Raw genomic sequence first — 27,370 nt, 5'->3', positions numbered from 1 at the left:
TCTTTACCATATTTTCCTATTCCCCGTTACTAATATTAAAAAGAAAAAAAAAACAGAGCTGCCCCAAGTCTCTTCTTTTTCCATGTTTTTCTTACACGATCTTCGAGTTTTCGACTCTCTCCTTAAATAGATACCCATAAGCCCCTCAAAGTGTCCAGAAACCACAAGGGAAGGAAGAGATGAAGCTAAGAAGATTATTACATGATTTTGTTCTAAGTCTTGTATTGTTATCTGCTATTGGGAGCTGCGGAGCTAGATTTGTGGTTGAAAAGAACAGCTTGAGGTTGACTTCACCGGAGAAGATAAAGGGAACCTACGGCAGTGCGATTGGGAACTTCGGGATACCTCAATATGGGGGAAGCATGGCTGGTACCGTGGTTTACCCTAAGGATAACCAAAAGGCTTGCAAGGCTTTCGATGAGTTCGGGATTTCCTTTCAATCCAAGCCTGGTGCCCTTCCTACTTTTGTTTTGGTCGATCGTGGAGGTACCCTTTTCCTAAATTTGCATTTTTTTAAACAAAAGTACTATGTGATTTAATTTTGTAGGATTCAAATTATATATATATTCTCTTTCTATGCTAGTTGTTTTCTGAAATTTGGGGTTGACTTTTTAGCTCTTCCCCCCCTAATTTCAAAGGGATCATCTTTAAAAGTTTCCACATAAGTGTTCGAGAGTATATAGTTTACTTTTGATTGGCATTATGATTAATAATGGAGGTTACCCTTCGTTTGATTTGGAATGGCATGCATATATTTGCTCTTTTGTAATAAGCGGCTTGAATAGATACCGGAGTATATTGAACTAATACATTTTCTAATAGATGTATGAATATAGAATTCACTTTCAAGTGACCCCGGTTCATGGCGATGGCCGATGATATAAGCGCATCATGGCGGAGGCTTTAATAGATAATTATCTACCATGATGTGAGATAATTTAGTGTATGTTCAAGAGCATGTGTCAGTTTACCGTTGCCTATGCACATATATTAGTTGCTCGTATGGTGTTAAGCAAATCAATTAATGTTGTAAAATTTGTTTATTGTCCCCGAACTTTACAACTTAAGCTATGGTCTTTCAAAGTAACAATTAACTTTCTTTATTTCATGATATTTTGATGCACTTCAGTGTTTAATGTCCTCATATTCTTATTATTTTCCCAGATTGCTTCTTTTCTTTAAAGGTCTGGAATGTGCAGAAGGCTGGTGCTTCTGCTGTGCTTGTTGCAGATGATATTGAAGAACCTTTAATAACCATGGACACTCCTGAAAAGGATAGTGCATCTGCCAGATACATTGAAAATATAACGATTCCGTCTGCCCTTATTCAGAAAACTTTCGGTGAAGCTCTAAAGAAAGCAGCCAGTGGTGGGGATATGGTCAATGTTAATCTCGACTGGCGCGAGTCTGTTCCGCACCCTGATGATCGTGTGGAGTATGAGTTATGGTCCAACAGCAATGACGAATGTGGAGTTAAATGTGATATGCTGATGGAATTTTTGAAGGATTTCAAGGGTGCCGCTCAGATACTCGAGAAAGGTGGCTATACTCAATTCACACCTCATTATATAACGTGGTACTGCCCTCAGGCTTTCACCATAAGCAAACAGTGCAAATCTCAATGCATCAACCATGGAAGATATTGTGCACCTGATCCTGAACAAGATTTTAGCTCAGGTTATGATGGGAAAGACGTTGTGATTGAAAACTTAAGGCAGCTATGTGTTTTCAGAGTGGCAAATGAGTCCAATAAGGCTTGGTTGTGGTGGGACTATGTGACGGATTTTCAAATAAGATGCCCCATGAAGGAGAAAAAATATAACAAGGAATGTGCTGATGAAGTTATCAGATCTCTTGGTATATAGTTGATTGAAAGGATCCTATATTTCACTTATAACTTCTTCTAATAGCACCTTCAAGAAACAAAGTATTACTTGAAATTAGTTATGACTGATTCATGACATTCTCATACAATCTGTTCAGGGCTTGATAGTAAAAAGATTGAAAACTGTATGGGAGACCCTAATGTTGATGCCGATAATCCTGTTCTGAAAGAAGAACAAGATGCTCAAGTAAGTCTCTTATGCTTAGATATTCATGTTTTTATACTTTATTTTTTATGTATTTCTTGTCATCCTTGACCTTTCTGGAGCTCTTAACCATGGGAAGTCTGTTTAATAGAAGTAAACATTTTCTGTAGGTAGGGAAAGGATCCAGGGGTGATGTTACCATATTGCCGACTCTTGTTGTCAACAATCGACAATATAGAGGTTTGTATTCACGCATATTTCAAAGATACATTTTTGGTGCTTTCCTTCTTACATATCTGTGTACAGGGAAGCTGGCCAAAGGTGCTGTTCTAAAGGCCATCTGTTCTGGTTTTGAAGAGACTACTGAACCTTCTGTTTGTTTGGGCGGTGGTACGTTTTTCCTATATTTTCTTGCAAGTGAAATATGTTTGTCAGTTGCCTCTAAAAAGGGGGGGGCATAGAATGTAGCCTTCAGCTTCGAAATGAAAATTGAGTGACAAATTACTGAGGGGCAAGGGCTAGTCTCATAGAATTCCAGAGCCTGCTCTGGGAAGATGTGACAAAATCTAGTGGTTCAACTTACATCTGGTTATTTGAAACAAGAGTTATGGTGGGTTCTTTTTCAGATGTGGAGACGAATGAATGCTTGGATAACAACGGTGGTTGTTGGCAAGATAAAGCAGCCAATCTCACAGCTTGCAAGGTATGAATTAAAACTTTGTCGATGGAGGTTCTCTACTTGCTTATGACAGCATTAACTCTTACTATATGTTGATATGCCCAGGATACTTTTAGAGGTAGGGTCTGTGAATGTCCCTTGGTTGATGCTGTGCAATTCAAAGGAGATGGTTATACTCACTGTGAAGGTGAGGATTGAGATTCATTGTTGATAACTCCATATTGTGACAAACTGGATTTGTTGTTTGTACTTGTGTCTCGGTTTGAAGCCCCTTCATGAATGTTTGCATATGTCTCGTAGAGGCAAGACAAGTTCATTGAAAAGGGGCTTTTTACCTGCTTTTGTCTTCAATCAATCTTATCTCTGCTTGATATTATCTAACATGCTATTTTCTTTTTGCCATTCAGCTAGTGGGCCTGGAAGATGCAATATTAACAACGGAGGTTGTTGGCATAAATCGCAGGATGGACATTCATACTCTGCTTGTTTGGTTAATTTCTAAGCTCCTCCTATTATGTTCTTTCCTGTCCTTTTGAAAATAATTCAAATTCTAAAGGATGCTTTGAACAGGATATTGGAGATGCTAAATGCCAGTGTCCTTCAGGGTTTAAAGGTGATGGTGTCAAAAGTTGTGAAGGTGAATTCCCGAACGATTAAATATTATGTTTCGAGATCTTATTAGGAACTCAAACTTATACATTCAAATTCAAGCAAACGGAGATTAATATTTCTTCCATTTGTCATCTTGCAGATGTTGATGAATGCAAAGAGAAGAAAGCCTGCCAGTGCCCTGAATGTAGCTGCAAAATACATGGGGAAGTTACGAGTGTACTTGCAGCGGTGATCTTTTGTATATGAGGGACCATGATACCTGCATAAGTGAGTTGGTGGACCTAGGATTTACTCAGAACCTATTTTCTTTCGAGTCTATAATATACATCTAGTGTTTTGATGTCGAGTCCTTTTTCTATCACAGGTAAGACTGGTACTGAAGTAAGATCAGCATGGGCTGCTGTTTGGATCATTTTAATCGGCTTGGCTATGGCTGGTGGTGGTGCATATCTTGTTTACAAATATAGACTAAGGGTAAGTCAGTGCATTGTATTATAAAATAAACCTATATAGGGTTTTGACCTTTGGACTGCATTGAATCCTTTTGGTAGGGAGGCTTGGCTTGAATATGTTGTGTTTCTTCTTGTAATGTTTTACTTGTTTTGTTACTTTTGCAGTCATACATGGACTCTGAAATCCGAGCTATAATGGCACAATACATGCCTCTGGATAGTCAAAGCGAAGTTCCAAACCACGTAAGTGAAGATCGTGCATGAACAAGAAACTTGAATATTTTCCAAGGGAGGGTGGTCGATGCGGTTGTTTTTATACCCTTGATTCATTTGGATTTCAAGCATGGATGTTATTGGTATGTAAAATACGTCGGACAATAAAGAGATTCAGATTAGAAGCTGGTCTTTGTTCCTTGATAGCTTAAAACCATAAGGGATACAAATGTACTACTCAACTGTGACGTCTAAGAAATTGATTTACAAATTCTAAATCCCCAGGATGTCTCATAATTTGTGGCAAGTTGTGTACTGCATTCATGCCATTTAACTGAGTTTTTTTGTTTCTTTATTGTATTTTATCTTGAACTTAAGGAGAGTTGAAACATGAAAGGCGAGCATTGTTTTCTTTTGACTATTGAAACCTCGAGATTTGCACACACCGTTGGTGTTTTTGGTTTCAAGCTTTCTATTAACATATTGTTGAGTAGTTTACCTTTGTTCCATTGGGGACAAGATTCTGAAGAATTGAGTCATTAATCCTTTCCCTTCTTTTCTGCAAAGTGAATAAGAAAGAATGATTAATAATAGGTTTTACATTTACATTCATTTTAATCCATGCTTCACCACAATCTCTTGATATACAGCTTCAAGATATTATGTATAGTTATCCTTGCATAAAGGCTTCGGGGATCAACGACTGCTCTCGAGGAGGCACTTGGTTTGCCCTTTTAACTCTTGAGAAGCATTTGCATGCTCGTCTCAATTAGTCCGGCTTTAGCCTTTGCGACCGAGACGTTTTGATTCTTCTTTGACCTCTAATTTCTCTGGTTCTTTTGTACCATTGAATTATGAACAGAGCATTCAGCATAAAGATAATCCCTACCAAAGGAACAATGCATTTTTCTTTATACTCATATCCTGACCTTCTTCAAAATTCTCTTATACGCTGTTACTCTTTTATCTACAATCTGTTGGTTTCCCTCTTGATTTCCAGAAGCTTACCGGAGAGAGCAGCTTCGACGAGAAACGAGCTTGTGATAGTTGCATCTTCCATACAAAAATCCTTTGGCATGGGGCTATGGTTGGTTAAAACGAAAACCGGATTACTAAAAGTTATAAAATGATCATCTGATTATTTATATGTTTCAAATTCGTCATTTTCTGTTACAAAATTGATAACAGTCTGAATTGGATATTAATCTTTTGACTGTGTGACTATTTTGTAACTTTTAATAGTCTAACTTTTGTGGTAACTTTTTTAACGGAAAATAACAAATTTAGAACATATGAATAGGGGTAACCATTTTGTACTTTTAATATGGACTCAACAAAATAACATTCTATAGTTGAAAAGATCATTTTGTAACTTATGATAGTTGGGGATTAAACAAAACATTATCTTATAATTGGGAGATTATTTGGTATTTTGCCTAAAATTTTATATTATATTTAAAGAAGTTGTTATTTTATTTTTTAGGCTCAATTTAAATCAAAAATATTATTTAATTATTTTATCAAATACTTGTTTAACTGAAATTATTTCATTGGTCCTTCAGTTTTGGGGAATAAAATGGCATTGGTGTAATTACATGGCAAACAAGTGGGCTTTTTTGGGTTTAGAAAGCACTGTCTCAATCTTTAAAAAGAAGAAGAAGAAATATACAAATATTTTATTTCTTGTTTATTTTCAAATCTCATTCCCTCTCGCTTTCACACTCTACACTCTGAAAACCCTAAAATCTCTCACTCGTCAGTCCCTTCATCTCTCCAACGGCCCAATCAAGCAATGACACCTGTACACCCGCCTCCGGCACCGGGACGCGAGCTCTCCAACCCTCCGACGGAAGGGATCTCGAACCTTCGATTCTCCAACCACAGCGATCACCTACTCGTCTCCTCATGGGATAAGGTGCTCCCTCACCATCAATTACCTTTAAAACTTTCAAGTTTTCTTTAATTTCCAACTGACAGATATTTCTTCTATAATAGACTGTGAGATTGTATGATGCAAGCGCCGACTCATTGCGAGGAGAGTTCATGCACGGTGGGCCCGTGCTCGATTGTTGCTTCCATGATGATTCCTCTGGGTTTAGTGCCAGTGCTGATAATACCGTTAGGAGGTTAGTTAATTAAACTTTGGAATTGCCTTTGTTTTTTCTGTTTGGTTCTCGAGAATGTTTAGTAAAATGAATTTTGGAATCAAGCTTAAAATTGAGCTCTTAGCTTTGCAGGATAGTGTTCAGCCATGGAAAGGAGGATATTTTAGGTAGACATGATGCTCCTGTGCGTTGTATAGAGTACTCTTATGCAGCAGGTTGGTTGAAATAACAAATCTTCTTCTCTCATTTAATTCCTTGGGTTTCATTTAGTGCGGATTTCAAGTGTTTTTACCAAAGTTCAACATTGTTTCCTGAATGTTTCTGGAAGCATTGACTCTAGCTGAATCATAATTCAATGATTTTTAGCCACAAATTTAACATCAATCTCATTGTTTATGAATAAAAACGTTTTGACGGTTAGAATAGTGTCATGCCAGTGCTATGGATTATCTTGGAAAATGGTATTGGGAGCATTTTGTTTTATTTAAGAAGATATCTGGTTTCTTAATGTTTCATTCTGTCTGTTACAGGACAAGTTATCACAGGCAGTTGGGACAAGACCTTGAAATGTTGGGACCCAAGAGGAGCAAGTGGCCAGGAGAAAACTCTTGTTGGCACGTACCCACAGCCTGAGCGAGTTTACTCATTATCTCTAGTTGGAAATCGCTTAGTTGTGGCAACTGCAGGAAGGCATGTAAATGTTTATGATTTGCGAAATATGTCGCAGCCTGAGCAACGAAGGGAATCTTCATTGAAATATCAAACTAGGTGTGTGATATGTTATCCAAACGGAACAGGTACTAGTCATAACCTCTAAAAGTAATAATATTTAGATGAATGGTTAGATTTTTAGAGGTTTGATCCATTCATTCTACTTGGTAAAATTTATTCTCATTAGACAAGTTTATGTAGGATATGCTCTTAGTTCAGTTGAAGGTCGGGTGGCAATGGAGTTCTTTGATCTTTCAGAGGCCAGTCAAGCCAAAAAGTATGTATCATTCTTTTCCTTTAGCAGTATACCTTGAGGTTATGCTGCCTATGTGTATAACTTAAACTTTCGAACTGTTCTTCAGCTGATCCTACCTGTTTTTTCATTTTCTTTTGCATCAATTAATGGCTATTCTGGATAATCTGTAGATATGCCTTTAAGTGCCATCGGAAATCTGAGGCTGGCCGGGACATTGTATATCCAGTAAATGCCATTGCATTCCATCCCGTGTAAGTTTATGTACAAGTCTTTAACTTCTTATACATGCTAAGATAGCATATTACCTTTATGATGTAGCATGTAGGCATTGTCCTTAATTATAATGAAGGCATATTGCCTTGAGTATTTTGGCGTTTGTACGAGTAGCTGATATGTAGAGATGACAATTAGTAATGAAAACTAGATGCACACGTAGTGATGGGAAATTGGGAGTCTGCAAGATACATTGGTATTTTTCTCTCTTATTTGATTTGTATACCGCCGAGAAATAAATAAATTGCAAAATCTGTGTTGCTAGTAATATCCTACATTTTAGCATTTAAGACATGAGGTTACACATTTTTTTGGTAATGCTTTTCAGTTAGGCTCAATAGATTCTTTCTGGTAGCTTGCAAATAATTAATATCTGCTTTGAATTTCAACCTGCAGCTATGGTACATTTGCAACCGGAGGATGTGATGGTTTCGTTAATGTGTGGGATGGAAACAATAAGAAGAGGCTGTATCAGGTTAGTTACTGGATTGAACTGCACTTTTATTTTACAGTGCAAAAAAAAGCAGATAATATACCATTACTATCAAATTATCTTATGCAGTATTCAAAGTACCCAACAAGCATTGCAGCTCTTTCATTCAGTAGAGATGGACGATTGTTGGCTGTGGCATCAAGTTACACATTCGAAGAGGGGGATAAACCGTAAGACTCCTACAATGTCTCAAGTGAACTCAAAAACCTCAAAGTAAACCATGTATATCAGACATATCGACTTATAATTCTGATCCGTTTCTTGTGTGCAGACATGAACCGGATGCCATCTTTGTACGAAGTGTAAATGAAATTGAAGTCAAGCCGAAACCAAAAGTGTACCCTAACCCTCCAGCATAGCCGAGTAAGGATCTTTTTATAATTTATGGTAATTTGAGACATGTAATATGTTAAAAAGTCTTCAGTGGATGTTCTAAACTTAGAGTGCTTTAGGGTGTGTTTGGTTGAGAGGAAAAGTAGTAATATGGAAAGAAAATCCATTTCGAGTGTTATTCGTATGAAAGAAAATCATAATGCTTAAAAACAAATCGTTCCAAACTGGAGTGATAAGAGAAGAGTGAATGAGTGGTACAAGTTAAGCATGCAATATTAGAAATAGCTTCCAAGTGCACAGGATTTTATTCCCGATTTCTTTGGATAGCCACTTTGTGTTGAAATATATTACTTGTTGATTTGTACCATACATTTTTTTTCCAAATCAGTATCCGTGCAATCTCTTTTCTAAGTAATTGATATTAAATTTTCAAAATAAAGCTGAAATATATTACTTGTTGATTTGTGTTGAAGTATTTTTTTAGTCATTAACAATGCACACACCCATAGACACAACTACTTGAAAATAAGACTTAAAGGAAGAACAATAATTCTTTTAATCATTAAGAGTGCGTTTGGTTCACGGAATATAAGATTACCAATGGGAATAGGATTACCGGAATGTAACATTACCTAACACATTACTGGGAATGTTACATTACTGTGTTTGGTTTGTTTGACAGTAATGTAAGATTACAGTGTTTAGTTGATGAAGTTACAAATTACTGGAATGTATATTTTACCAAATTGACATTTTTCTATATTTTTTAACAAGTGAAATTCTAATTATTTAAAAAAATATTTATATAAAAATTAGATTCAATGAACAAGTCATGGAATAAATAAAAAATTTTTATATAAAAGTTAGATTCTAATTATTTAAATAAAAATTATTTATATAAAAATTAGATTCAATGAACAAGTGAAATAAATCTCACGTAATATATTTGTTTCTTCTACTACTCATCCCAAATTTACATTCACTGAACAAGTTAAGCACGACTCAACTAACTAACGACTCAAGCACAATTCAACTAACTAACGACTCGCTATAAACACCCCTACGTGAGATAACACCAATCAACCCTCCCCTACCACGTAGTTCACAAGCCAACACATGCACAACTTTGATATAAATCACAAGGACCTAACTTTGATATAAGATCACAAGGACTCGCATCATATTTGAACATGAGAAAACTTTAAAAATTGAATGTACCATTATCGACAAACACACATAAAAAATGACACTGAGTTTGAATAACATAGATAAATCATTCTTGTCATAAATAAATAGGTTTCATCTTTTTGTTCTGAAAATTTTCACCTCCATAATGTTATCAGAAAGAAAAATAAAATGAACAAGACAAAACTCATCCATAAAGGTCGATGGCTAACAATTATATATATGTAATATATATCTCGTCCAATCTTCAATCAACCATCCCCTTACATCATCATCAGACGCCACACTGATTGAAATTTCATTGTGAGAGCAGTTTTGAGTCGCATGCTACTATTTTGACTCGACCAACATTTTCCTGAGAATCCTCGTTCTTAAACAAGCATCCTATAAGATGAAGGTCCAAACATTGTCGCAGAATCTATAGGTGTGCAGATGTCCCTGTAGCATAACATACAAGACAAGATCAACATTCAAATGCAAATAACAGCACAGGCTTTTTGCCTGACAATGCTTGGTCGTATGTTGATTTAAAGGTCCGTTACTAAAGAATATAGAAGCCCACAAATAATGTATTTATGAATGGTGACTGTTCAAAATAAGTAATAACAAATATATTACTCAGACTCGAGTGAGAATCCTAGATATAAGTACATATCCAAGGTGAACATGCTTAATTTTTTCAAGTTTCCATGTAGTTAGAGTCCTTTGAGGAACATATCCTTATATCCATATACGAATATACTTCAAACATCGATACTTAAAAAGAAAATAAAGTCAAAGCAACCAAGTAGAAAAAGCTAAAAGTTTAGATACATAAGAAAAGAAACACGATTTAGAAAAATACTGATGAGCAATCAGAGGAGCCATGTTGCCAACTATCTGTTTTGACTGTTCTTGAAAAGTAAGGAACAAAACAAAGATACATTAACAGGTATGATAGAAAGGGACTTTTTCAAACAAATAAGCAGCACTACACAAGTCTATCATTTCAGGTCCTGAAAATGTTCATCTAGCATATATACTAAAATAACCCAATTTTTTTTGGCATGATTGAAGCCTGAAGGTTCGAAAATATAATTAAGATGTATTCACCCTGCACTTCAAATCATCAACACTGATCCTCGAAAACATTTTAGAAATAAGAGAGCCATGAAACATGGACATTTCCATCAAGGGAGTGTGAGTGTCCAAGTGTTGAAGATGTATCTCAGATGAACACGATTCCAACATGAAGAAATATATGCCATACGATAGGGCAAAAGAAGAAGCAATCATGTGTGCTGCAAGCCAGTACTCCCATAAATGCAAAGCAAGCATGTTGAAGATAAACAATAACCGATTACTACCACAATCAGGTACCATATATGCAACTCTACTACCATTACAATTAATACCCAAGCTAGATTTTGATCCCTGCAAATACTTGTAAAATAAATACAGGGGTATTTCACCATTCACGGAGGGTGAAAATTATCTTTCTTCGAGGATGGGAAGATCAAGGTACCACATTAAAAGATAAGGTTAACATTGCACTTAACTAACATATCTAAAACAAAATATTTCACTGCAGTTGATTATAGAAACAACAGATCACCGCAAACATAGAACACAAAGATCTTCATTTTCTACTCAAGTAAAAAGAATGTACCTTAATGGAAACCTTGCGTTTCACTCGACTTTCCAGGGCTTCAGTCATAGACTAACAAATATGAGAACAAAATGAAAAAATTATCAGGGAGGAAGGGGGAAGAGAGAGAATCAAAACAATGTTGTAACAATACCTTATCGAACTGGACGAGAACCTGACTCAGAGTACTGCTTGAAACCATCTCATCTAATGTCTCTGTCAAACACATCCCGATTGTTGACCTCCAGTAAAGCTCAAACGTCGCCATTATTCACCCAATCTGCGCAATTTTTTTTTTTGTAAATCTTGATATCGAAAAAAATTCTAATTTTTTTTTGTAAATCTCGATATCAAAAAATTTGCATATAATGATTTTGATTAAAAGAACAAATTGGAAAAAAAGATATCTTTGTGGATGAGTTTGGTTTTCTTACATAGGTTTTTTTTCCATTGAGTGGCTTTGCAAAGGGAGCGAGAGCTAAATTTTTCTTCATGTCCTCATTCCGCTGTGATGAGCCGGCAACCGTTGACGACTGTAAACCGAGAGTGAACAGGTGGAGGCTAGAGCGGTGAAGCGTGAGGAAGGAACGAGTGGCTTTGCAAAGGGATTTCAATTTTGGGAATTCTAATTTTGAGAACACAAACCCGTAATCAAGTAGAAGAAGAAGAAGATTGCAGCCAAAACGAAGTGGAGAGAAGGCTATTTTTAGATAACGGACGGGAATAATGAAATACCTAATGGGAAAACAGTAAAAAAAAATCACTGTTGGTTTTGGCTTTTAACCGGCACTTGGTAATGTTTACCCATCCAAATGTGGGTATATTCATCCAGAAAAAAATATTTCTCTCAAGAATAAATTATACCTTGAACCAAACGGGTCTAAGATTGCTTGATGGGTTAAAAAAATATGATTTAAAAAGGACATTTAAGATGAAACTTCCTTCATGCGGTCCTTGTTCAAACAAATTCCTGAACATCAAATATTCAAGATGCGAAGGGATAAGTCAAATTAATACTCCTTAAAACCAGATTAAAAAAAAACTAGTTACGAGTCTAGTCTTGGGATCCCATTGCCACGAAACTCCCCCATAGGAAATCAAATTGAGCAAACCATTCTTGTGAGCTTTCACATTTAAGTGATTATGTGAGGAATGATCTCATCGCCTTTTTACTTTTAACACATTTCCCATGCTGACTACATCTTTCTATTCATGACTCAGGCTAATTCCGTCAATTACACTAAAAGTATGAAATCCGTGTATTTTCTGTTGCCCTTAGTCTTGTTTTATTCTCGAGATATACTATTTTATAATTTTTAATAATTAAAAAATATAATAAAGTAATATTATATAATGGATTATTTATGTATTTTATTGCCAGATTAATTAAGCTTAGAACGTAATAATATTAAATATTGTAAGTAACTCAAAATTTACTATATTTTCCCCTTTGATACCCCATTTTCATAATTAAAGTCAAATACGTTGTCTTAGGCTCTTACCAATCATATAATAATTCAAAAATTCAAAACTTGATACGTTTATAGTATTAAACCAACTTTTGTTACGAGTCTTATCTCTGTCACGCACCCTAATCACGGCCAAACTCGTACGTTAACCTAAAACCGTACCAACACACTTCGTACCCATTAGAATTATCGACTACTCCTTTTTGCTGCATCCACGTGTTCAATTTCGTATTCCACGTGGCGAGATGGCGGCGACTCCCAATAAATGGACGGCTTCGATGCGGGATCTTATTCATCACGAAAGATGATATGATCGTATTCAACACGTGAGGGTAGTTCAAAAGGAGAGCCCCCGAAATTTTTTCCACGTGTAAGACACCCCGAATCAGAGCGCGCTGCGTGCCGTATTGCTTGTCGGTTTCGGGATCTGTTTAAGCTTTCTTTTACTACTGCACTCTTCTTGCGTAGAGCTCAACTCCTCCATGGTTTTGCGTAAGTACCCCTTAATACTTTAATCTTTAACAAAACAATCCCTCCATTTTGTAGTTATTTAAAAAGGAAAATATAACATTTAGTGAATTAAAAATGTTATTTTTACAAAAATAATTTAATAGACATTTTTTGGTTTATGATATTAACAATGTTAATGATTGAGCTACAAATTTCGAGTAAAACATTTTTTTATTTTCAAGTAATAAATTAAATTTTAAACTTAACTAAAGTTTAAAGAAAAATCAAATTGGTTTTATTAGATAATGTAATTCAGTCCAATGAAAAAGCTGACGAATGGCTTTAGAATTTTTTTTAAATACTTTTTTCTCCCTTTGTGTAATTTGACTCCTAACGTTGACATTGCAATATAATTTCCCCCTCAATTTTTGTTGGATGCAATTATATCTACGACTTTTATTTTGATCTACAATTTAGCCTCTAATTTTGGGTTTAATAATGTAATTTGGCTACTGACCTTTTTAATATAAATTTATCCTTAGCTATTTTTTTATTTTTTGATTAAATTAAGATTTTAAATATAATTATTAACCTTGTTATAGTTTTTAATTAATAAATAAAAAATTTAGTCTTAATTTTAAAATTATATAAAAAAATAGACATGAGCCAAATTGCAATTCAATGTTAAAGCCAGGGGCCAACTTGTAACTCAAATCTAGAGTCATGGCTAAATTACACCAAAAAAATCAGGGAATAGATTGCATATAAAAGTCATAGTCAGGGATCGAAAAGTACATTAACCAATTTAGGGTGGGGAATATCATTGAAATTTAAAAAGGAGTAATACTGTAAAAAGGCTGGAAGAGTAAAGAGAAGATTATTCTAGAAAACAAGGAAGATAATCATAGGAGCTGGTATCGTATCAGTTGCACATGTGGCGAATAATGGATGTTTCTCGGGAATAAGCTGTCTTTCTTTCCTTCTAGAGGCCAACCCGCGATGAAGTATAAAAAACTAGCACATTTTCACGACAAAAAAAAGTTACAACAGATTCTCTCAACCAATCATTTATCAACACGTCATCGATTTTTTATTATTTACTTTCCTTTTACAGCATTTTTGTTTGGGCAGTAATTGCAGTAACTCTCCAAGATGGAGAATCATTGTGAAATTAACCAATGGTTTATTTAGAAGAGTTTGATTTTTCACTTGAGATAAGTGTACATTGTATCATTAAATTGTGATTATTATTTTAAATTAATTTTTAAGTTTTAAAATATTTTATCTTAATTTTCAAATTATAATTCCCATTTTAAATTAGCTCTTAAACTTTAAAATAATCTATACTAAACTTTAAATTATCAATACCATTTTGTACTTGTATTAACTCTTTTGGTTAAATATAGTATGTTTTTAAAATTTATAACAATTGAATTCATGATCTTCCAAAAAATTCAAATCTTCAAGTAATTTTTTTAGAATATCATGTGTTCAACTTCAATACATTCAAAACATTAAATTTTATTAGATCACATGTTCAATTCTTAGGAATTTCAAATAAATCAGTAGAATTGATGTTCCATTAACGAAATAATCAAAATAGGATGATATTGATAATTTGATGACTGATATAAAATATTTTTAAGTTTATTATTCAATTTAGAATAAAATTATAATTCAGAGACTGATATATAATTTTGAAATTTAGAGATCAATTTAAAATAAAGTCGTAATCTAAGGATATCCCATACAATTAACTCTTTTTAACTTATATGCCAAAATTGTACCAAATGAGTGGTGGTGGACTGGACACGGCCTAAGACAAGAAAAAGAAAAACTAAGTGGCTTGGTTTTACGAGTAATTCTTCGCAACAGTCTAATTTAAAAATAAAAATGATAATTTTAAAGTATAACTGAGAATATAATAAAAATAATATTTTCTATTATATTCAATTTGAAAAATTATAATTTTTATTTTATTTTCAGTTACATCTTAAAATTACCATTTTTAACTTTAAAATATGTTTTCACTCCTTGCACATCCCTTTGGTTTAATCATTTGTTAAATAAGAGTAAATAGTAGCAGCATTGCATTGAGTTGGAAGCAGTCTCTGGCGCCACCCATTTCATCGTAGAGTCGTAGTTGACCCACCTCGCTTCCTCCTTACTCCTTAGCTACCACTTCCCCCTATATATATCCCCACCATTTTCACTCTCTCTCCAGCAATTACAAAATTCTACTTTCTGCAACACATCCATGGCTCTTGAAGCTCTCAGTTCTCCTACCCCTTTCACCAACAAATATGACGACATCGACACTTGGAAGAAAGGCAAACTTTCTAAACGCCAACGCAATGACTCTCCTATTCAACCCACCACTGAAGAAGAGTACATCGCTCTCTGTCTCATCATGCTCGCTCGTGGCCGCTCCCCCTCTTCGTCACCGCCTCCACCCGCTGCTGCTGCTCCGCCTCTGCCTTTGAACTTGTCCTACAAGTGCAGCGTTTGCAACAAGGCTTTCCCTTCTTATCAAGCTTTGGGCGGGCATAAGACCAGCCACCGCAAGCCCTCCACCGATGCCGCGGCTACCACCACCAACGTCGATAATCCATCAACAACCGGCGCCACCACTAACGGTAGCGGTAGGCTTCATGAGTGTTCCATCTGCCACAAGAGTTTCCCTACAGGTCAAGCCTTGGGAGGCCACAAACGTTGCCACTACGAAGGCGGCAACAACAAGTCCGGTAGTAGCCCCAGCGTCAGCGTCAGCTGTGTGACGTCATCAGACGGCGCCGCTTTGAGTCAGAACCACCGTGTCCCCGACTTTGACTTTGACCTCAACCTACCCGCTTCGCCGGAGTTCTGCGGGGAGAACAAAGATGGAAGATTCAGTCAAATGTACGGAGAAGAAGAGGTTGAAAGCCCATTGCCAACAAAGAAACCACGTTTTTTCATTTCCAGAAAAGAGAATCTGGATTCAGAATCAAATTGAATTCACAAAAACATTAATCTTAATTTATTCAGTTTATCCTGGGATTTGTTCATTGTTTATGATGTTTGTAGTCAGACGGCGCTGCCGATTCATTGGTTGATTTATAAAAGAAAAATATTTGAGAAACAAACATTAATGATTGTAGATATAAATGAATCTTTTTTCCATCAAAGTAAAAGTTAATGTTTTTGTGTTATTATATATAGGTTAGCCGCGTGAACACAGGGAAAGGACAGCAGGCAAATAGTAGAAGGTAGGCGGTGGTGTTATGAAAAGGAGAACCAGCCCAAGTTGAGGGACATATGATTACCGGTTGAGGGTTGAGGGTTGAGGGTTGAGAGAGGGGGTGTGATTCCACCCATGTGATTTAATGCACATGTTGGCACCATAACCGGATCATAATGATGGGATCATTATAATTTATTAATTAACTATGACTAATTAAAATTGTTAATAAAAAAATTAGATTTTATTGATAATGGTTTGTTTCTTTTTTATTTGAGTGGAGAGTTATAATCGTGAGAAAATAATAGTTGGTCAATCTATTTATATTGTACTTGTTATAGATTTTGTCTAAAAGTCTGATCCGTACAATGTAACCGGCTCATAGCCTTGGCCTTTCTACTTGGAGGAGTAATATTCTTTAGAAGTTTTAAGAGTTGATCATTTCCGGAAATTATTTTCTGAAACAATAGCAAAAACTATAATAAGATGGAAAATTTATGGTTTGTTTCCATTGGCTTGAGAAATGAAAAGGAAAAGGTGAAAGTGTATCACATACCCTTTTACCGACTACTTTCCTCCTGATTTTCCATAAAACGCGGCTGTGAAATGGCCAACACGGAAACATTCAACTATTCAAGCTACGTAATATAATTTAACAATGCTTTCATGGTAACTTCAAAAAACTTCCTACTCCAATCTCATACCAACTTTGCCCAATCTGACATTCAATTCTAATTCTAATGAACGTCATATATCGTACATTACATAGAAATCAATTTTAAAATTTTATGTTTGAATTATATTGTGTCTTGATTTATCTCCTATTTTAAATTTTTATTCAATTTAATTAATAAATATGTATTTATAGTATCGTTATCTTGAACTAACTAAACGATCTTAGTGGTTAAATGATTTATTATTACTATCCATTGAGGCCTTGGATTCGAGCACCGTATATATAAGGAGTATGAGCGTTTATTGTCAAATAGTTGAAAGTCTTTGAGTAGATAATACCTTATATTAACCTTAGATTTATAAAAAAAAAATCATAATCTTTTTATAAATTTTACATGTTAATAATTTATTGTATATAAATTTTATCATATTTGTGTAATCATTCGATTTTTATATTATATCATATTTTAATTATCTTAAATTTTTTTCAGATGATTGCTTAATTTGTTTCACATGGTTTTTTCTTGAATAATTTAACTTTAACTCTTTATAATTAAATAATATCTTCTTTTATTCCCTACCCCATTTCATTAATTTGTTTATTGAGAAAAAGAGAGAAAAAAATTGAATTATCCAACACTCCCACCCCATAAATTCCCAGGGTTTAATGGTTGATGATTGATTCCGAATTTTCCAGAATTAACCCCATAAATTTCACTTTTTTTTTGCTCTAATATATGCCAAAGCCCAAAAGATATACATCAACCGTTAAATTATATAAAACTAATGGATTTATACATGGGCCTTGAGGGTTAGTGTCATACCTAAAGTAACGATGACTACTTGTAAGTTGGAAGGTGAGTGAATTTGGCCGTCACACACATAATAAATTTTATCGGTGATACACTTGACATCAATCAGATTAAGAGATATGAATTTTCATAAGTTTCTAAAAAATTTTAAAACTTTCGATAGACGAAAGATGAGACTACGAAAATATAATTTACGAAATAGATACAAGAAATATAGATACTTATCGTTAAGAATGAATAATTAAAGAATTAGCAGCCTCCATATGACAAAAAGCATGTAATATACATATATTAATGTTTCCCAAAACTCAGTAGGAGACTGTTAGGGACGTTGTTCTAGTTTTCCAGGCTATAGATAAGTGGCAAAGGGTAAGCAATGAAGTTGAATGATGCTTCTTGTTGTCTGCAAATTGGCCTAATTTATTTGCAAGTGGCATTTGTAATCTGTAGGGATACACTAATATATATTGGTTCAGTTTTGGACAAATTCTAGCATGTTTTATCACCTTTATTTTGACTAGTACAATTCAGTAAGAATGGGGAATATTTATGTGTGTGTGGACCTACAGTTTTTGAGTAAATTATTTTCAATGTTTTAAATTAATCATTATTACCGTTAACTCGGTTAAAAGACATGCGGATAAATTACATATTTAGTCACTTAACTATTTATGCGGTTCTGTTTGAGTTACCTAGTTATTTTTTTTTCAAAATCATCACTAAACTTAAGTTTTTGTTATGTTTATAGTCATCCAATTCAATTCAATTTATTTTTAAAATTTTTAATGTACAATAATTCATTTATAATATATTTTTTACTCCACATATAAATTTTTACAATAATAAATAATATTATACAATGAATAATAAATAATATATTAAGCACTTAATCTAGTAAATGTTAATAATATATAATAAAAATTTACAATATGTACCATAATAGTGTGAATATTAATCATTTTCAAGAGTTAACAATGTTTGAGTTGATTTCCACTAAATGTTGATATTTTTATGTGATTTCTCTCGTATTTTTTAAGTACTGAATCTAGTGGTGACTTTTACAAGCAAGTCGAAGGATAAAGAGAAAACTGGTTAAGCTTCTAGCATTGAGCGGAAGTTGATTCAATGAGTACTTCAGTTTGCTGCATGTTTGCACAACTTATAGTGCTATTTATGAACTTAATTAGGATTAGGGTAAACCCTTTTTCTAAGTTCCCTAGTAAGTGATTCCTTCTCCTTACCTTGATTTCATTCCCAATATACATGTACAAGAGTTGTTTATGTATTCCAACTGATTTTTCAACGTAATAAATATAATTTGATCATTGTTTTAAAGTAACTTATATGATTTACGAAATGGTACGTAAAGAACTATGCGATTTTACAAATATATGTTGCATCTAAATATGCACTTGTGGCAGCTAGAGTGCAAAACATGAAATGAAATATACATGATAATATGTATGATTTTCAAATAAATTTACAATAGTGAAGGGTGCATTTAAAACAAACATACATGTATACGAAACATGATATTTTTTTATTAAAATTAAATAATCAATATTTCTTTTAGTAGAATTTTAATTACATACAAATTAATATGTTGTTATTATTTATCTTATGATATTACTTCTTATTGTAAATTAAATTTATGTATCGAGTAAAAATATAATATAAATGAATGCTTATGCATTAAAAATTTTAAAAATAAATTGAATTAAATTGGGTGACCAAAATGTAACAAAAACTTAAGTTTAGTGATGATTTTGAAAAACAAATAGTTGGGTAACTCAAACAGAACTGCATAAATAGTTAAATGACTAAATATGTAATTTACCCACATATTTTTTAATGGAGTTAACGGTTTAGGGCAAATGAGGTAAGAATTTAAGTTTTAGGGGCAAAACGTCCTGAAAAATACTTCAAAGGACAACTCGGTACAAACGATATAATTTAGGGGACAATGAATTATTTAAGCCTCGATTTTTTAAAATAAAATCATCTATTTTTATGTAAATGGAAGTCATCAATTTTATTAAAAAAAGAATATTCAAAATTATAATTAATATTTATAATCATAAACTTTTTTTTCTTTTTACTCTCCGTCTCTATATATAAACAAGCCAATGATGCATGTGACGTATGGCATGATGCATGTCAAAGAAACACAGAAGAGAGATCAAATGGTTGGCATGATGAAATCAGTCTTGAAATGGGAAAATTAAGCAAATTTGATTTTAAACTTTTAAGAAGAGCACGTGACGTGCATTTGCGTTAGTCGTCCACCAAGTAATCCCTTTATTTACTATTATTATTTCCCCCCCCTTCACGTATAGTACAGTAATGAGGGCGATTACAATATAATATTTATTATAAATATTTTTAATTATTTGATAATTAAAATTCAAACATTTTTATGGTCTCTAATCTTCAAACTTAATATCTCTAAGAATAACAACAATCCATTTAACCACCGAGAAAATTAATTTGTGCTTTGGGATTTCATCTTTATTTAATGTTGAAAATTTAAGAAATATATAAATTGAAGAGGGAGCAATGGATAACCTAGAAGTAAAGGTGGTGTTGGGCAAATATGGGCAAGCAAATCAAACAAACCTCTAAAAGCATGTGGTGGGTCAAAGAGAGATTGGGGAGCTATGTTTCTACACCTAGCAGGCTAGCATATGGTCATACGCTACGCCATTTTATTCACTCTGAGATAATTTATGTTGGATTAATTGAATCATATGTAGTTAAAATAATGGTTTAAATATTAAATTAATTTAAAATATCGTAGTATTTTAATTAAATATTTAAAATATTAACATTGAATTGACCATTCTATTTCTTTAACAGTTAATTTAAACATTGAATATTAATTTAGATCTAATATATAATATATTTAAAACGTGTGAACCAATTTTTAAAAACTTTTGTATTTATCATATTGATAATTTAAAATGATACAACTAATCTTTATTATCTTAAAAATCCAATTAAACAAATTTAAAAATTAAGCATTAATTTAAAATCTGGATCAAAGTTGAAGATGTGGGTTGAATTAAGCCTTTTATGTTTAAAATTAGGCAGATCTCCTCGGAATCCCCCAATCAAACAATGACTTTTGGTAACAATTCTGCCTATGAAGTTTTGTTTAAATAAAAAAAAGAAAAGAGGTAGACAAGGAATCAAGTGTTTGTGAAGAAACTCTTAAACCCATTTTTTAATATTTGAGATGATCGATCTCTAGTGTTAAAATATGCGATACAGTCAGCAACATGTGTGGGATTTTCATATAGATACCTCTTCCAAGTCTTTATTAGTATTTTATTTTTTATGAATTAGGATCATTTTTCGTTTATTCGTTTAATAGTTTAAATAAAGATTAATCATGTCGTATTAGGTGAAATCATAAGAGTTTTAAAGTTTTTTTTTATATTTACAACAGAAGACTCTAGTTTATTAAAAGAGAAAATATTCAAAATTACAATAAATGTTTATAATTATAAACATACACTAAACATATAATTATAACATTTTCCTATGACCATTGACGTAAGAAACTAGTCAGATTATATTATAAGGACTATACAAGGAAATTGTTAAAAACTCATCTAAAAAATTCGAACAAAACATAAATATGAGTATATCTGAATGCATCAGCAAATAAATCATAACAGAAGATCAAATAGAGTGTTGTAAGAAAACTATCTACGAGCGCAAATTGCGTATCTAAATCCAATTCGAGGGTCCAAAGCAAGGAATATCAACATGATAACAAATAAGTAACATTTTGACCAGTCAAGGCGACGTTAAATCCAACAATGAGAAAAATAAACGAGAAGAACGAGCAAATGGCAATAAGAAGACCAAAAGCGTGCCAAAAGATATAGAAAAACATGTCATAAAACAGTAGAAATCGAAGAAAAAAGAAAAACAAAGATGTAATATAAGAAAAAAAGATACTATCGATAAATGATCAATGCCAAAGATGCTCCTCTCGTCTGTCAATAAAGACGAAAAGAGGATAGTAAGGATAGACGACAGTGTAAGTCAAGAGAAAACTTACTACACCCAATGATATCAAAATTTTCTTATCAAATATTTAATGTTGTTACATTCTAAAAGATTTAAATTAGAAACTTTGATTAAATTGATCTAAATGTTTGATGGTTTATTAATACTTTATGAGGAAGTAAAAGGGGAAAAGGAGAGCATCAAAATGTGGTGTGAGATGTGAATGAGGTGATAATAAAGAAATATAGCACTTTTATAGGGAACTGTTCAAATGGGGAATATGAAATGTTCTAAACTGACCCATGCTACCTTCTTTGTTGATTTTGGTCGGGAAAATCATGATATGATTTTAATATGATAATTGAAAATAATAACAACTTACAAAACATTATATATGTGATAATTTTAATATAAATTTAAGAATTTACCAATCACATGATCAAAGTATATATTCTTTGGCATCTTAGCTGGCTGGCAAGTCGTTGACTTAACCAGTGATTGGTTAATTAACTGTCAAAGAAAGTCAGGCTTCTCTTTTTATATAAGCTGCTAAGCTCATGCACTTGTCATTCACAAACTTCTGAATCAAACCCTAAAACAAAATTTATCATCTTTTAAACGGGACGTACAATGGTTTTTAAGTTAGGAGATATACATATATAATTTTATGGAATAATTTTATTAAAAATAATAATTACGAATTGGAACACACTAATTTATCATTGGCTTTTAGCTTAAAGTCTCCATACAAATTATGCTACCTTTAATCCAAATCACTTGTTCTATTCACATTGTTAATGTCATTCATAATAAGCTTCATTGAATTAATATGAATTATTATTATAAAATTATTATGTGACAACTCAAAAACATATTATTATCATTTTGTAAGAACAGCTGCAGGCAGGTCTGGAATAGAGTAAAGAAGAGAATGATAGGTTAATTAGGATGCAAGTATAGAGAAAGGCATTTAGTAAAAAAGAGGGCAGGGCAGGGCAGGACAAGGCAACGAGAAAGCCGAGTGTCAGCATTTTGGCGTGCATTACTGAGCTTGATGTTGAGTGTGTTAATGCTTACCCCTTTCTCCCAAAAACCCAATGAAACTAGACTACTTTCTTCACCAATATTGATAAACAGAAATACCCAAAGCAACAAAGTTGAAGTTTTTGGGTTTGTGTTCAAAGGAAAGTCATAGTATTGCCAGTACAAATAAAACCCTGATTAAAAAAAAAACATTTGCCAACATCTTTGGCTTTTTCTCCAACACTGAATCTTGTTTGAATGTTGTTCTTTTTATAGTTTCTGGTTCTTTTTTGTGGGTTTTCGTGTGTAAATTTCATTACTTCCTCCATTTGACACAAATTTGTTGCAATGGTGGTGTAAAATTCCTGTGTAATTTATGGTTTTGCCATTGTTTTTCTTCTTCGCTTTTTCCATTCCAAGTTGATTGTGGCCACTTTCCCAGTTTTCCATTCATGTGGTGTGGTGGGGCATTTGTGATTTTTTTACTGCAAAAAAAAAAATCGGATCTTTAGTGTAGGACTTTCGTTATTTAATTTAGATTTCCGTGATATATTCTGGTAGTTTCCTCAGATTTCATTACTATAGCACCTTTATAATTTTTGTTATCCTTTTTCATTGATTCCCATACTCTGAATGAAAATATAATAATAATAATAAAGGTATATGCTTGTTATCTACCGTTCTGGTGGTTTCTTCAACTGATACCAAGATGCTGTTTTCCATTGCAGGATTTCAGACTTCAACGGTAATATATACATATTATATATGTATATATTATTAGTATATGTCAAGTTTGGAACTTGAAGCTTTAAAGGGCCTTAAAAGGTCTTGGTGATGTGAATCTTTTATGTACTTTTTTAAGAGGGGGAAGCAAAGGAACGGGAGTAATCAGTGAAAAGAGTCTGTTGTTTATGTCTCCTAAGCCGACCGAGTGCGCCCGGACTCGGTGGGCTTTGCAGTCAACAAAGGAAACAACCTCTTCCATGGCTCTCTTGCCATTCAAGAGAACCTTTTCCTAAATTATCACTCAAAATCCCCCATTTCTCCAGTTATCTCTCTCTCTCTCTCTTATTCAGACCCTCCCCTGCCTCGATTGCTTTCCTAGCATATATCCCTTCCCTTCTTCTGGATCAGTCTTCGGTCTTTAGAATCACCGAAAGCTGATTGAATTAGGAAAGCTTGGTCCCCACAGCTGGGGCATTGGTTACCACTTCTGGTAACTTTTCGTTGAGTTGGTGTTATGTTTCATTCGTTATGCAAGTAGCTAGCTGAGTGCCTGGTGTTTGATTCATTTGTAATAGGATCTTAGTAACCGTTTGAGGTTTTAGAGAGTGAAGGGGTTCTTTTGTTTGCCAATATGAAGTTTATGAAGCTTGGATCGAAGCCGGATACATTTCAGAGCGATGGGAACAATGTGAGGTAAGATCTCTTGGACCCTTATTTGCTATCTATCATTGAATAAGAAAAAGAATTGTCCACTACGTTCAATCCTTTGACTCTTGCATAAGAATATTAAGTGATAATCTCTTGCCTCAGTCGATTATTTTTGTTCATTTTCAAGTGCGTACTTGGAAATCATACGATTGTGGTAGCGATGCCTCTTTCGATTATGCTTAAATTAGGAATCGTCTTGGGACTCTGTGATTTATTGGTATACCTTAGAATGTTTGATGTGATTTGCAGCTTTTGTAGGCCACAGATCTGTTATGCTCCTCTCGTATCTTCATTCAAGTGTTTTCTATCTGAAGTGGTGTACATCCTTGAAAATCTAACTAATATTCTTTGGTTTTGACTTTTGATCTTTCTTTTCTTCACTTAAATCCCTATGGTTCCTTCTGTTTATGTTATACTTTCTGGCCTTCTGCACATCGGGTTATACCAACTCTGATTGTGCATGACACAAATAGTTATGATTTCAGATTCATGATCCTTGAGATCTAGTAATAGGTAGTTTAACTTCTGCTTATGAAGATACAGAGAATCTTCCACTTTCGGTTCCTTATTATCATATTCGATCTCGTTGAGGACATTGATGTGTTCGACCCTGAATTTGTTAAAGCAATAGCAACCTCAGGAATGGTGGTTGAGGTTCAAAATTAAATTGAATCATAACAACATCCGGTTAAAGTTTGATGAGATTGCCCCTCTTAGGACGCTTATTGTGCCACGACGAAATCTGAATTCTATTTCTTGCTGTATTATTCGATGTGGTAATGCATTGACTTATATCTCCATGTCAGGTACGTGGCAAATGAGCTCGCAACCGATGTCACTGTCACTGTAGGGGATGTTAAGTTTTATCTGCACAAGGTATGCATTTTCTTCTTGTTAACGTAAATTTCCGTCTATGGTTGAGCATTGTCTTTGAGCGTCACGTCCTTGCTAGAATGCATTACAATATACCATACATGAAATCTGAACTTATAACTTAATGAACATATATGCAGTTTCCTCTTCTGTCAAAAAGTGCATGCTTGCAAAAGTTGGTTGCAAGTGGTAATGAGGAAAACAATGATGAAGTTCAGATTTCCGACATTCCCGGAGGTCCAACTGCCTTTGAGATATGTGCCAAATTTTGTTATGGCATGACTGTCACCCTTAATGGTTACAATGTTGTCACTGCGCGATGTGCAGCCGAGTACTTAGGAATGCATGAGACCATTGAAAAAGGGAACCTAATTTACAAGATTGACGTCTTCCTCAACTCCAGCATCTTCCACAGCTGGAAAGATTCGATCATTGTTCTTCAGACCACGAAATCTATGTTACCATTATCCGAGGAATTGAAGGTGGATGGTCTTTGCATCGATGCTATAGCTACCAAGGCTTGCAGTGATGTTTCCAAGGTTGATTGGTCCTACACTTATAACCGGAAGAAGCTCCCAGAGGAAAACGGGAACGATCCGAACTCTAATGGTTTCAGAAGCCGACTGTGCCAAAGGACTGGTGGGTCAAGGATTTGTGTGAACTCGAAATAGATTTGTATAAGCGTGTCATAATGAATATTAAAACAAAAGGAATACTGTCTCATGAAGTGATCGGAGAAGCTTTGAAAGTTTATTCTTACAGAAGGTTGCCCGGTTTTAGTAAGGGTGTGATCCATTCTTGGGATGTCTTTAAGTATAGGTCAATGGTTGATACAATTGTTTGGTTGTTGCCTGCGGAGAAAGGAAGTGTATCTTGCAGTTTCTTGTTGAAGTTATTGGAAGCAGCCATCATTGTTGACTCGGGAGAAATGGCTCAGGAACAACTGGTAAGGCAAATAGGACAGCAACTGGAGGAGGCTTCTGTAAACGATCTTTTGATACGAGCAGGTGAAGGAGAAGATGTGATGTACGATGTTGATACGGTAAAGAAAATGGTGAAAGAGTTTCTGATGCAAGATCAGAATGCTGAATTCGAATCCGAAGAAAATGAGGTCCAGGAGATACGAAGACCCGGAATTTTAACCGATGCTTCCAAGCTGATGGTGGCAAAATTGATAGATGCTTACCTTGCTGAAATCGCCAAGGATCCCAAGTTACCCTTGTCAAAGTTTGTAGACCTAGCTGAAATGGTGTCTTGCATCTCTCGACCTTCTCACGATGGTCTTTACCGAGCCATTGACATGTTTCTTAAGGTGAGAATCTTGCATAAGTATTTTTTTTTTCAATTCACATCAAATAGTTATATTATTAAACTTGAACAGATAACGTTAACCTTTTTCTATATACCTCTTTAACTCGACTCGGCTTCAATGCAGGAGCACCCCGGGATCAGTAAGAGTGAGAGGAAAAGAATATGCAAGTTAATGGACTGCAAGAAACTATCGGTTGATGCATGTATGCACGCTGTGCAAAACGAGAGGCTCCCGTTGCGTGTAGTTGTGCAGGTTCTGTTTTTCGAGCAGGTAAGGGCTACTACTTCATCGGGGAGTAGCACTCCTGACTTGCCTAGAGGCCTGAAGGATCTCAATATAAGATCTCACGGGAGCTCAAGGTCAGCAGCAACCAACCCGGAGGAAGATTGGGACGCAGTGGCCACAGCCGAGGAACTCAAGGCCCTGAAAGGGGAAATAGCTGCCTTGAGGATGGGCAACTGTATAGGAGGGCGTGAAAGAAATGGTGGAGATAGTAGAAATAGCATCGACAGAGCCGCTATTAGTAAAATGAAAGGTTTACTAAAGTCCAAGAGGATATTTTCAAAGATATGGTCAAGCAAAGGAATGCAAGGTGAAAACAGTGGTTCGGATTCATCGGAGAGTCTCGGTTCTGTCAATCCTGAAGAAGCCAAATCAACACCATCCAGAAATAGAAGACATTCGGTTTCTTAAAGTAAGTGTAAGGAAAACATGGTAGCAGGCTTTTGGTGTTTGGTTTTATGGAGCTTTTACTAAATTCAAGAATTAGTTTAATGTTAATTTAGCTAAATGAAAGGATATATATTCATGAACCAAACCTTGCTGACACTTCACAATGCTGTAAGGAAAAATGTGGTTACCGTATAATGAACTTGAGGGGTGCTCATATTGAAGACACGTACAGAGCAGGCAGCCATTCATGTTAGCTGTTCTTAACTAAAATGAAATGAAAATGACTTGAATTCTCTTCATGGTTTTCAAGTTTCCTTCTCAATTTATCTTACATGGAAAACAAAATCCATCTATTATCAGCTCCCATTACAGTTAATTGCTGTTTGATCAACAAGGCTTATTCGATTCGGAGAGGAAGCAGAATTCATTTTCGTGCACTCAGCTCAT

General features: G+C 34.3%; 3 protein-coding genes and 2 pseudogenes across 3 annotated transcripts; 4 read left to right on the top strand and 1 right to left on the bottom strand.

Moving 5' to 3' along the window:
• Positions 1 to 52: 52 nt before the first annotated feature.
• On the top strand, positions 53 to 4,124 carry LOC120149796 (annotated as a pseudogene).
• Positions 4,125 to 5,665: 1,541 nt separating this feature from the next.
• Positions 5,666 to 8,422, top strand: LOC120149797 (mitotic checkpoint protein BUB3.2-like). The gene is made up of 9 exons (XM_039162503.1): positions 5,666 to 5,901; positions 5,982 to 6,112; positions 6,224 to 6,306; positions 6,622 to 6,888; positions 7,004 to 7,079; positions 7,229 to 7,309; positions 7,728 to 7,806; positions 7,894 to 7,994; positions 8,096 to 8,422. The coding sequence occupies exons 1-9, from the start codon at positions 5,779 to 5,781 to the stop codon at positions 8,181 to 8,183; spliced, it is 1,029 nt and encodes a 342-aa protein (XP_039018434.1). The 5' UTR covers positions 5,666 to 5,778; the 3' UTR covers positions 8,184 to 8,422.
• A 967-nt stretch (positions 8,423 to 9,389) lies between these two features.
• Positions 9,390 to 11,251, bottom strand: LOC120149638 (annotated as a pseudogene).
• A 3,875-nt stretch (positions 11,252 to 15,126) lies between these two features.
• On the top strand, positions 15,127 to 15,891 carry LOC120149647 (zinc finger protein ZAT10-like). Its single transcript, XM_039162379.1, has one exon. The coding sequence runs from the start codon at positions 15,146 to 15,148 to the stop codon at positions 15,878 to 15,880; it is 735 nt and encodes a 244-aa protein (XP_039018310.1). The 5' UTR covers positions 15,127 to 15,145; the 3' UTR covers positions 15,881 to 15,891.
• Positions 15,892 to 22,619: 6,728 nt separating this feature from the next.
• On the top strand, positions 22,620 to 27,102 carry LOC120149802 (BTB/POZ domain-containing protein NPY2-like). Its single transcript, XM_039162508.1, is given in 6 exon segments — positions 22,620 to 23,001; positions 23,361 to 24,051; positions 24,873 to 24,942; positions 25,080 to 25,560; positions 25,563 to 26,251; positions 26,375 to 27,102. Coding segments are annotated over 5 exon segments (1,872 nt in total). The 5' UTR covers positions 22,620 to 23,001; positions 23,361 to 23,989; the 3' UTR covers positions 26,945 to 27,102.
• The last annotated feature ends 268 nt before the right edge of the window (positions 27,103 to 27,370 follow it).

This window comes from Hibiscus syriacus, unplaced genomic scaffold, assembly GCF_006381635.1.
Source record: "Hibiscus syriacus cultivar Baekdansim isolate YM2019G1 unplaced genomic scaffold, ASM638163v2 tig00111008_pilon, whole genome shotgun sequence".
In the NCBI taxonomy this organism is placed as follows: Eukaryota; Viridiplantae; Streptophyta; class Magnoliopsida; order Malvales; family Malvaceae; genus Hibiscus; species Hibiscus syriacus.
This window is presented reverse-complemented; position numbering and strand designations above follow the sequence as displayed.